Consider the following 11,659-nt stretch of genomic DNA (forward strand, 5'->3'; position numbering starts at 1 on the left):
TGTAAACCTTCTTTTGTTGGGGAGGAAATAACACCTCTAGTGGTGAACTAGATATTTCACACTTGGTAATGCTTCTCCCTTGACTGGGGGGGAATTTACAGTCTTAGGCCTGGTCTACACTACAGAGTTAAGTTGACACAAGGCAGTTTACAGAAGTGTCTACACTTAAATTTAGCTCCTGCTGATGTAACTGCACCACTTTGCCAACTTAGGCCATGTCTACACTAAAAAATTATATCAACCTAAATGTGATGGGGTATACAAACATCACACTGGACTAGAAGGAACTAAGGAATTAGTTTGGGCTCAGCCAGCCCTGCCCCACTACACCTGCAGCAAATGCTCCATTTGGTGGAGGAACTAAAAGACAGGGAAACAGCTCATTTGGGGGCAGACCTGGAAAAGAGTAGAGCTGCAACCTCTGGTTCCTGCAATGCAGCACAGCCTGAAATCTCTAATATAGCTGCCTCAATGGGCCCTCCCTGAGAGAGGGGAGACCCACCCCAGAAACAATCAGAGAGAGAAGCATTCCCTTAGTAAAGCTTTTGATACTGTCTCGCATGACCTTCTCATAAACGAACTAGGGAAATGCAGCCTAGATGGAGCTACTATAAGGTGGGTGCATAACTGGTTGGAAAACCGTTCCTAGAGAGTAGTTATCAGTGGTTCACAGTCATGCTGACAGAGCATAATGAGTGGGGTCCCACAGGGATCAGTTCTGGGTCTGGTTCTGTCCATCTTCATCAATGATTTAGACAATGGCATAGAGAGTACACTTATAAAGTTTGCGGATGACACCAAGCTAGGAGAGGTTGCAAGTTCTTTGGAAGATAGGATTATAATTCAAAATGATCTGGACAAACTGGAGAAATGATTTAAAGAAAATAGGATGAAATTCAATAAGGACAAATGGAAAATACTCCACTTAGGAAGGAACAATCAGTTGCACACATACAAAATGGGAAATGTCTGCCTAGGAAGGCGTACTGTGGAAAGGAACATGGGGATCATAGTGGACCACAAGCTAAATATGAGTCAACAGTGTAACGCTGTTGCAAAAAAAAGCAAATATCATTCTGGGATGTATTGTAAGCGTGTTGGCGTGTTGTAAGCAAGACACGAGAAGTAATTCTTCTGCTCTACTCCGCACTGATTAGGCCTCAACTGGAGTACTGTGTCCAATTCTGAGCACCACATTTCAGGAAAGATGTGGACAAATTGGAGAAAGTCCAGAGAAGAGCAACAAAATGATTAAAGGTCTAGAAAACATGACCTATGAGGGAAGATTGAAAAAATTGGATTTCTTTAGTCTGAAAAAGCAAAGACTGAGAAGGGACATGATAACAGTTTTCAAGTACATAAAAGACGTTATGTCACAACTAGGCAGCCAACTTTTTTATTTTATAGTTCAGTTTGTGATTTTGAACATTATTGACTTGAGATGTTTATTATTTTTTAGGTAAAGACTATTCCGATGCCTGTTGTATAAGAAGATTGATGTTTAAAATAATAATAATACCAACAATAATAATTGTATGTGCATTTATTAAGCCATGTACCTTTCTTATACAGTAAACACATGTACACAGACGCTCCTTCTGAGAGGCACTATGAGATAGCGTGCTGGTACGTGTGCAGTGTGGATATGGATACAGATAAAACACGAGTGTGGATCATGGATTGGGTACAAGTTGATTCTCGTGGATGCGGGCTGGATGCAGATCCAGATTTTTGTATCCATTCAGGTCTCTCTCTACTGGACAGTACAGAGGCAGATGATTTGGGGGAAACTGGGAACTTGCTTCCGACTTCTATTAATGGAGCGGGCAGGGAAAGCAGAGCTCTTGAGAAGACTATTGGGTGGGGGGAAAGGGTGGAGTAAAGGGAGCCAGAGAGGTTACAAGCCTGCACCTTGTGGGAGTCGTTTATAGCTGTGGAAAATAGTAGTAAAACACTACTTACATTTCTGATGTTGCCGAATGAGCAAAATGCCAGATCTTATCAGATTGAGGTGTGATTCTGAGATGAACACTCACAATCTTTAGCTATATTGGTATTTATAGTCTCACTGCTGACGAGTGAAAGGTAATTTATTTGAATAGCTGTTATCCAAATTGTATAGCTGTGGTACTCGAGTAACAGATAAAGGAAGAAGACGACTATAATTTTTGATTGTGAAGATAAGGAGCTCACTTATGAAGTGTCACTGAAACAGAAATCTCAATAGCAAAGGTAAGTATGGATGGTAGGAGGGCATAAAAAGTTACAGCCAACTGTCTAATAATGTATTCTCGTCAGTGTGAATAGTGTCAGTGGCACAATGTACCCAAAGTATCAGAAAAGGAGTAAGAGTCAGAATATTTTGCGAAGTTAAAATTGCAAGCATAAAATGATAGCTCATTATGGCTAAGAGAAAACTCAGCAAATACATTTGATTGCACAGGTAGCTGGATGCCTTATGTGGTGTTTTCTATCAGGTTTCCGTAATGTGGGAGGCAGGTTACTGGAACAATGGACAAGTGGCTTGATCTGCTGTGGCAAATGCTATGACAGTACTTTGATCAATGCTGTGCTTAATTTATTCAGTTCTATGGCTACTTCATGTGATTTAGTGCATTGCTGGTACAGAGAGAGAGTAAGGGTGTGTCTGAACATATTAAAATACATGTGTGCTTAACTTGGGTTAGCTAATTCACGTTTCAGAGTAGCAGCCGTGTAGTATATATTCGCAAAAAGAAAAGGAGTACTTGTGGTACCTTAGAGACTAATAGCTAACTTGGAATCAAACAACAGTGAATGATATGGAAACTCAACTTTTAACTCAGAACAGCAGCTCACATTAAAACCTATGAGGGAGCCTGCACTTGAACTTGAGCTGCTAACTCAAATTGTTGTGTCGTAACTGCTGTTTTAAACGAGGTGAGCTAACCCAAGCAAAGGGCACACCTTTTATTTGCAGAGTAGCCATACCCTAAAACTGAATGTATTAATGGCTTTGCTAATCTTAATAAGAATTGTCTTTAATTGAAGCTAGTGCTGCTGGTATGCAAGAAAGGACATCCAATCTTTTGCAATATTCTTTAGAAGTTTCTCACTGGTGCTGGTGGGTGTTTATTAGCATTTTAACGCGTTCTCCATGGGATGCATGAGAACTGCATGTATAACCCCCTTTACATTGAGATGTGACTACGTTCTGTGCAGCCAATCTGACAGTCAAGTGTTGGTTTAACGTGTGATATGGGACTTTTTGATCAAAATTTTCAAAAGCATTTGCTAATTTTAGGTGCCTCCATTTTGCGATGCCCTGTGACAGGGATGCAGCCCTCTGCTCCTGTCCTCTTGTACAAATGGCTCCAACACCTCTGGTTTGTAAACACCAATGTGTAGTTTATTTGTTAACTCAACCACCACTTTTTACAGTCCCATGCAGCAACTGTCTTTACAGTAACACATAAGCATTAGGACCCTTTGCCATAGAAGAGTGAGATTTCTCCACTAAGGGATCTCCTTTTACCGTGGTCTTGCTAGCATCACCCACTCTCTCTCCCTCCCCCCTTGAACTCTCTATTTTACTCTTCCAGTTAATGGGCTAACTAGCTCCTTAAATCTCCCCAGCTCAGACTGATCTTGTGGTTAGCCCCCAGCTTCCCTCAGTCAGGTCCTTCTCCAGGTAAACTAGAGGAAAACTGAAGAATACATTTGCTGCCTTCTTCATCAACTGTGTTTCCCCGTCCCTTCTCATTCTTGATATAAAGGCAAGAAAGACTGTTTATTTGGCTGCAGGGGGCATGATAGAGCAGAGCCTCTATTATTCCTGAGCCATCTTTGACCTAACTTACAAAAGTGGCAGAAGTTAGAGTTGGTCCTCTGCTGCTCTAATGTTCAGAGGGGTCTGTTGGCCAAGGATCAGGAAGCTGCAATACATTCCCTGAAGCTGCCACTCTCCACTACAAGCTTAACTGGGACACAGTGTAGAATCGAGGCCTTTACCTTTATTTTTATTTGCCAAGATGATACATTGCTGCTCTGTAGTCAGATTGGGACTAGGTGCATGAAGCAACTTCAGGAGACTTTGGAAATTCGGAATCAGGTTTGTTTGTATTGACCCTTTTATTGATGACTGGGTTATCTGGGGGAATTACATTATAATAAACAAGCTAGATAGGTCAAATTTGCCTTAAGTTAGGCATCTACATCAATATTTAGGTATATTTAAATAAAAATGACCAGGTTTGCAGTGATGCTGAGCACTCACAGTTCTTATTGACTTCCAGAACAGTTAGCAATGCTCCTCTTTTTTGAAAAAGTCTACTTTTATTTAGGTACTAAATACAAACATAGGTTTGGGCACCCAGATGTGAAAATTTTGGCCATGCATGTTTTAAAAAAATCCTTGATAAGAATTGGCAACTGCAGATTTAGTGTTTGTCTCTGCCTATATGAGAGAGAGAGGGTGAGTGCATTCAAATTAAGACCTTGACTCTGTAGTGGGGCAGCGGCCCCATTCCTGGAGAACAGGGGTTAAAAGCTGCCAAGCTAGGCTGATTGAGGAAGCAGCCACAGCTGTGGACAGTTCAATCAAGGCCAAGCTTGCCCTTATAAGAGGGCTGGGGGTTAGAAGCTGAAGAAGTCTCACTCTAGTCCTGGAGTGGTAAGGGCTAGCTGCCTGGGAACAAGGTGTGCAGTGCAGTGCAGTGCAGTGCAGTGCAGTGCAGTGCAGTGCAGTGCAGTGCAGTGCAGTGCAGTGCAGTGCAGTGCAGTGGCAAAGGGAGCTGGGGAACTCCAGCCTGGTAAACCTGCAGGCCTTGGTGAAGGCCTTCAAAGTTCCTGGGGCTACAGAGGTGCAGCCTGGGAATATGCAGAGGTAGCTGGTCCTAACCCCGTGCCACTGATAAGTGGCCATGACAGACTGCAGTCTGCCCCAGTGAGCAAGGGCAAGATGATGACTGGCAGTAGCCACTGAGGCACGGTGGGGATAGAGGGTTGGGGGGGAGGGGAGACCCAGAGTGTGGGGGTACTGCCAGGGTACAGGACCCCAAGATAAAGGAGCACCAGGTTCCGGGAGGGACACGGGGGCCCTAAGGCAGGTGAGACACTGACCTGCAGAGGATGCTCCGAAGGCTGGAAAGAGCTAATTCCCACAACAACCAGCAGGAGGCACTGTGCCGGTGGGTCTTCAGTTTGCTACAGACTCTATAGAATCTCCTCCAAACATGCTGTAGATGCAAAAGATAACTACATCCAGAGTGCAGAGCTTGTAATTTACAAAATATATTTGTAAAGTTAACTGTTCATCTCTAGTAAATTAGAGAGCTGCATATTATAGCCTGGCACTAGCAAGGCTGAAGTCCTGGGGGGAAAATGGTTGCCACCTACCAAGAAAAAAATTCAGATGTGGGTTTTTTTTGTTTTTGTTTTTTGCACTCATAGTTCTAAAGAGACTTTGTGTGAAATCTCAGGCTGGATGTGTGAAGTCCACAGTGGGCACAGCTGTCTCTGCCCTTTCTGAAGAAAAAATTAATTTAGAAACTAGGAATTAATAAACAATAGGGTGCTTGGCATATTCACTACCTCCATTTTATTACCGCTTTAATTATGCACTATGAAATAACCCTGGTTCCTTAACCCCCTGGACAGGATGCTAAGTGATTGGGAATCCTCATGAGTACCTTCCATTCAAGCTGAGAGTTGGGGACAGAGCTTGGGCCTCAGTGTAATTTTCTAGATAACCAAATTCTTCTGCACGCTAACATACTATCTGGTGTTCGGCTTCTCATGGAAACACATCACATCCCTGACATGCCAGCCAGGAAAATCTGCGGAAGAGAAGAATGAGGGGGGATTTGATAGCTACTTTCAACTACCTGAAAGGGGGTTCCAAAGAGGATGGATCTAGACTGTTCTCAGTGGTAGCAGATGACAGAACAAGGAGTAATGGACTCAAGTTGCAGTGGGGGAGGTTTCGGTTGGATATTAGGAAAAACTTTTTCACTAGGAGGGTGGTGAAACACTGGAATGCGTTACCTAGGGAGGTGGTAGAATCTCCTTCCTTAGAAGTTTTTAAGGTCAGGCTTGACCCATCCTGGCTGGGATGATTTAGTTGGGGATTGGCCCTGCTTTGAGGTTGGACTAGATGACCTCCTGAGGTGCCTTCCAACCCTGATATTCTATGACAAGCTCAGAGGTGTTGGAGCGATGAACTGCCAGACCCAGAAGTGTGGGGCTCAGCCCTGGCACAAATTAAGCATTGGGGAACAATCTTTCTCATGGGATTTTGGCAATAATAACTGAAAGCGCAGCTGCTCACAAAAAAGAAATCTAATGAACCCCAAAAGCTAGCCAAATATTTTCAAACCTCAAAAAAGCTTTTATTTGGTTTAGGCATTGTATAAGGGTGTGACCGGAGTCCCAGGGGGAGCCAGCTGAGGTCACTCAATTAGGGTGAACTGCAAAGAATGGGGCAGACAATCCCCAAAGCTGGTGGATATTCTAATACTTAGATTTACCAAGTCAGCACTAAACAGCTTCTATAATACCTCACTGGCTATCCAGAAGCCAACAACAGAGTTCCCTTAAAGCAACCCAGCCTCAGGCCTTCACCTAGTTACCCAAGTCAGCTATGATAAAGATTAATGAAAATCTTCTTTCTAAGGCTGTCAAGCAATTAAAAAAAAAATCATGTTTAATTTGTTAAAGCAATAATGGAATACAATTTATTTAAATATTTTGGATGTTTTCTACATTTTCAAATATGTTAATTTTCATTGCAACACAATATAAAGTATACAGTGCTCACTTTATATTTATTAGAAATATTTTCACTGTAAAAAACCAAAAGAAATAGTATTTTTCAGTTCACCTCATACAAGTACTGTAGTGCAATTTCTTTATCATGAAAATTGAACTTACAAATGTAGAATTATGTACAAAAAATAACTGCATTGAAAAATAAAACAATGTAAAACTTTAGAGCCAGAAGTCCACTCAGTCCAGCCAATCATTCAAACAAACTTGGTTATAATTTGCAGGAGATAATACTGCCTGCTTTTCATTTACTTTGTTACCTGAAAGTGAGAACAGGCACTGTTGTAGCTGGTGTTGCAAGATATTTATGTGCCAGATGTGCTCAAGATTCATATGTTCCTTTATCTTCAATCACCATTCCATAGGACATGCGTCCATTCTGATGATGGGTTCTGTTTGATAATGATCCAAAGCAAAGCAGACCGATGCATGTTTGTTTTCCTAATCTAAGTCAGATGCCACCAGCAAAAGATTGATTTTCTTTTTTGGTGGTCAGATTCTGTAGTTACCTTATCTGAATGTTGCTCTTTTAAGACTTTGGAAATCATGTTCCACACTTCATCCCTCTTAGATTTTGGAAGGCACTTCTGATTCTTAAACCTTGGGTCGAGTGCTCTAGCTATATTTAGAAATCTCACGTTGGTATCTTCTTTGTGTTTTGTCAAATCTGCTGTGAAAGTGTTCTTAAAATGAACATGTGCTGGGTCCTTATCTGAGATTGCTATAACATGAAATACATGACCGAATGCAGGTAAAACGGAGCCGAAGACCTACAGTTCTCCCCCAACGAGTTCAGTTACAAATTTAATTAAGGCATTATTTTTTAATGAGCATCATCAGCATGGACACATATCCTCTGGAATGGTGACTGAAGCATGAAGGGGCATATGAATGTTTAGCATATCTGGCACACAAATACCTTGCAACGCCAGCAACAAAAATGCCATGCGAATGCCTGTTCTCACTTTCAGGTGACATTGTAAATAAGAAGCAGACAGCAGCATCTCCTGTAAATGTAAACAAACTTGTTTGTCTTAGTGATTGGCTGAACAAGAAGTAGGACTGAATGGAATTGTAGGATATAATGTTTTATTTGTTTTGTTTTTCAATGCAGTTATATTTTGTACATAATTCTACAGTTGTAAGTTGCACTTTCATGATAAAGAAGATTGCACTACAGTACTTGTATGAGGTGAATTGAAAAATACTGTTTCTTTTGTTTATCATTTTTACAGTTCAAATATTTGTAATAAAAATAATAATATAAAGTAAGCACTGTACACTTTGTATTCTGTGTTATAATAGAAATCAATATATTTGAAAATGTAGAAAAATATCCAAAAAATATTTAATATACTTCAATTGGTATTCTATTGTTTAACAGTGCGATTAATAACGATTAATTTCTTTTAGTTAATCGCATGAGTTAACTGCGATTAATTGACAGCCCTACTTATTTCATCATGTAAAAAAGTTCTACCAATCCCAAAGGATTGGACACATTGCCTCCCAGGTTAATGAATATTCCAGATCTTACCCAAATACACACTTACAGCCAATTCTTATTAACTAAAGTAAAATTTATTTAAAATGAAAAGAGAGAGAGTATGGTTAAAAGATCAATATACATGAAGTTCAGATTCACAGCAGAGATGCAAAAAGAAAAGGAGTACTTGTGGCACCTTAGAGACTAACAAATTTATTAGAGCATAAGCTTTTGTGAGCTACAGCTCACTTCATCGGATGCTATTCTGAAACATAGCAGAGATGGTAAGCTTTATAGTTGCAAAGAGTTCATTTAGATTTTAGTCCACAGGTTATAGTCCAATGTCCAATATTATATTCAGGGCGGACCAATCAGAACTGGGATCTCAGTCTTGTGGCTTAAGCCTCCCCTGCATTGAAACATCAAGCAGATCTGAAATGACAGCACCAAGACTCAAGGATCTTTTTATGCAGTGTTCTAGCATCCACTTGACCATATAGTCTGGGCAAACAATAGGCTTTTGATGTAACCTTCTGCTTCCTAAACACCACCAGTAATTAGTTACAAAAATTAACATAGGACAATTGATTCATTAGGCAGTCTATCACAAACTTCAAAGAGATATATAGACAGTGACTTCACCCAAGATTCATCTAAATGTTCATATTCCCTTTTGATCTCTGAATCCATAGCTATAGTGACAGACAGGAACTGTCCGTTGACATGGCTAACATTTATGAGTACACATATATAATTAGTATCACCCCTAACTTTAACAAGATAGGCTAGAACTTTGCAATGCAAACCTATCTAGCATCAAATGGTCTTAATTATAATTTCTAACATGTCTCTTCAGGCTGATGCTAGGTTAATTAGCCTGCAGGATGCTTAAGCCTTTCCGGCCATGGTTTTCACTCTTTATAAGATTTGTTGCAAGTATATAACCATGGTAGAAATAATGATTTGCATGATTATATTTTAATTAGATAATGTCACAGGGCAAAGTGTTCTTTTATCTGAACAGGCTAGCCTGTTCTCGGAACCAAATTCTACCCCTTTACATTCTGTGCAACCTGTTGACTTCAGTGGGGTTGTGTGGGGTATCAGGGCAGAATTGTGTTTGGATACTAATTAAAAAATAGGATTGTTGGATCATATTAAATTCTGTTTTCATAAATAGGTCACCTCATGATGAATTATTCAACTGAGTCAAATCTTCTCTCTACTTTTTATGATGATTATCCTGACTTGGGCTCTGTCTGCAGCACACAGAATATCAAGACCTTTGAATCAGTATTTTTTTCAATTCTTTACTGTGTGGTGTTCGTGTTCGGCCTGGCGGGAAACAGCTTGGTCATTTACGTTCTGATAGTTTGCAAGAAACTGACCAGCATGACTGATGTGTATTTGCTGAACCTCGCCATCTCTGACCTGCTTTTTGTTTTCTCCCTCCCCTTCCTGGCTCATTATGCTTCAGGCCAATGGACTTTTGGAAATGTAATGTGTAAAACAATATGTGGAGTTTATTACATTGGCTTCTACAGCAGCATATTCTTCATAACCTTCATGAGCATAGACAGGTACTTAGCCATTGTCCATGCTGTACATGCTCGGAAAGTTCGAACAACCATGCTCAGCATTGTTATAAGCCTTGCTGTTTGGTCAGTGGCCATTTTAGCTTCAATACCAAATATTTTCTTTATCCAAGAACTGAATGAAAATGACATTGTGAAGTGTGCTCCTTATTACCAGGATAATAGGACTCCTTGGAAACTTTTAACCAATTCTAAAATCAATGTTTTAGGTCTCTTGATCCCGCTTGGCATTCTCATTTTCTGCTACTCCCACATCTTGAAAAATCTGCAGAGATGCATGAACCGAAACAAGTATAAAGCAATGAAGCTGGTTTTAGTTGTTGTGGTTGTGTTTTTCCTCTTCTGGGCAACCTTCAACATTGCACTTTTTCTGGACTCTTTGCGAAGCCTGCACATCATAGATGACTGCGAGACAAGCAAAAGCCTAGACCTGGCCCTGCAGGTGACTGAAACCATCTCCTTCATCCACTGCTGCCTGAATCCAGTGATCTACGCTTTTGTGGGTGAAAAGTTCAAGAAATACCTTCATGAAATATTCAGAAAACATGCAAGACTCTTATTGATTTGCAAAGACCACAATGTCTTTCAGAGTCACTATAGTACCTCTTTCATGCGCACCCAGTCCTCACATTCTTCTGTGATTGACCCTGTAATGTAAAATAGAATGGGCCAAATACAACCATTCAAGCATGCATTTGGTGTGATATAAGCATGAGTGATTTTGAAAGAAAATACTCCAGGCAGCTCAGTAAATACATTACTTCACACTGTAGTTGGGAGAACTTAGTTTTCAATTAAAGCTCTCTATTACCCTAGTAATGACTGTGGTATAAAAGCTCAGACAATGTTATAATTTCAGTGTCCTTAAATGTATTTATTTGAGCTCATATATATATATATATATATATATATATATATATATATACACTACCTTACAAGGAGAACCAGGCTGTTATCAATATTATTATTTTTAATCCTGACCCTCACAAATGCTCAGGGACCTATGGATGTGTATAAGACGTAACTATCAACCTCATTTCTGAGCTTGGTTTTGTAGTATAATTTCAATTATCCAAATTCCCTTTATCCAAAAATCCTAATTACCCAAATCTACAGTGTGTCCATCTGGTAGCCTTATGTTAGTTCATCATACACACAACTTCTCAGTTAGCATCTGTAAGATCTAATCAACAGATTTGTATTTTTTATAGCAAGTCTCAATAAAGTTATTTTTTTTATTCTTTTTAATAAAGTACAAAGTATGATGCTAACATCACCATTCCTCCCTCTGTTCCCTGTATTTCTGTATCAGTGACGCTGCACCTCAAAATAGCACTTCCATTTATCTAAACACCTGGTTAGGCAAAAGATTGAGATGTTCCGCAAACCACTGGGATTTAACAGTAATGTACGTTGTCACTGGTGGTTTAAAAAAAACAACAGTTTCCTGATGTATACTGTTTTTTTTCTGGTTGAGTTTAATAGCCACTCTTCTTAAACATGGACAATAGAAACTGAGAGTTACAAACCCCAAATGTATGAACTGACTCGTCAACCATACACCTCATTTGGGAGCAGAAGTATGCAATAAGGCAGAAGCAGAGACAAAAAAATATATAAAATAAAAACCAAATACAGCACAGTACTGTATTAAAGGTAAACTACTAAAAAAAAAAAAAAAAAAAAGTAAAGTTTAAAAAAAAAGACTTAACAAGGCAAGGCAAATATTTCTGTGCTTGTTTCATTTAAATTAAGATGGTTAATAGCAGAATTT

At 39.8% G+C, this 11,659-nt stretch overlaps 1 protein-coding gene across 1 annotated transcript; it reads left to right on the plus strand.

Moving 5' to 3' along the window:
- The first annotated feature begins 2,100 nt into the window (after nt 1–2,100).
- On the plus strand, nt 2,101–10,714 carry LOC119851455 (C-C chemokine receptor type 8-like). The gene is made up of 2 exons (XM_038391307.2): nt 2,101–2,232; nt 9,471–10,714. Exon 2 carries the CDS (start codon nt 9,479–9,481, stop codon nt 10,541–10,543), a length of 1,065 nt encoding a protein of 354 aa, XP_038247235.1. The 5' UTR covers nt 2,101–2,232; nt 9,471–9,478; the 3' UTR covers nt 10,544–10,714.
- The last annotated feature ends 945 nt before the right edge of the window (nt 10,715–11,659 follow it).

This window comes from Dermochelys coriacea, chromosome 2 (assembly GCF_009764565.3).
Source record: "Dermochelys coriacea isolate rDerCor1 chromosome 2, rDerCor1.pri.v4, whole genome shotgun sequence".
In the NCBI taxonomy this organism is placed as follows: Eukaryota; Metazoa; Chordata; order Testudines; family Dermochelyidae; genus Dermochelys; species Dermochelys coriacea.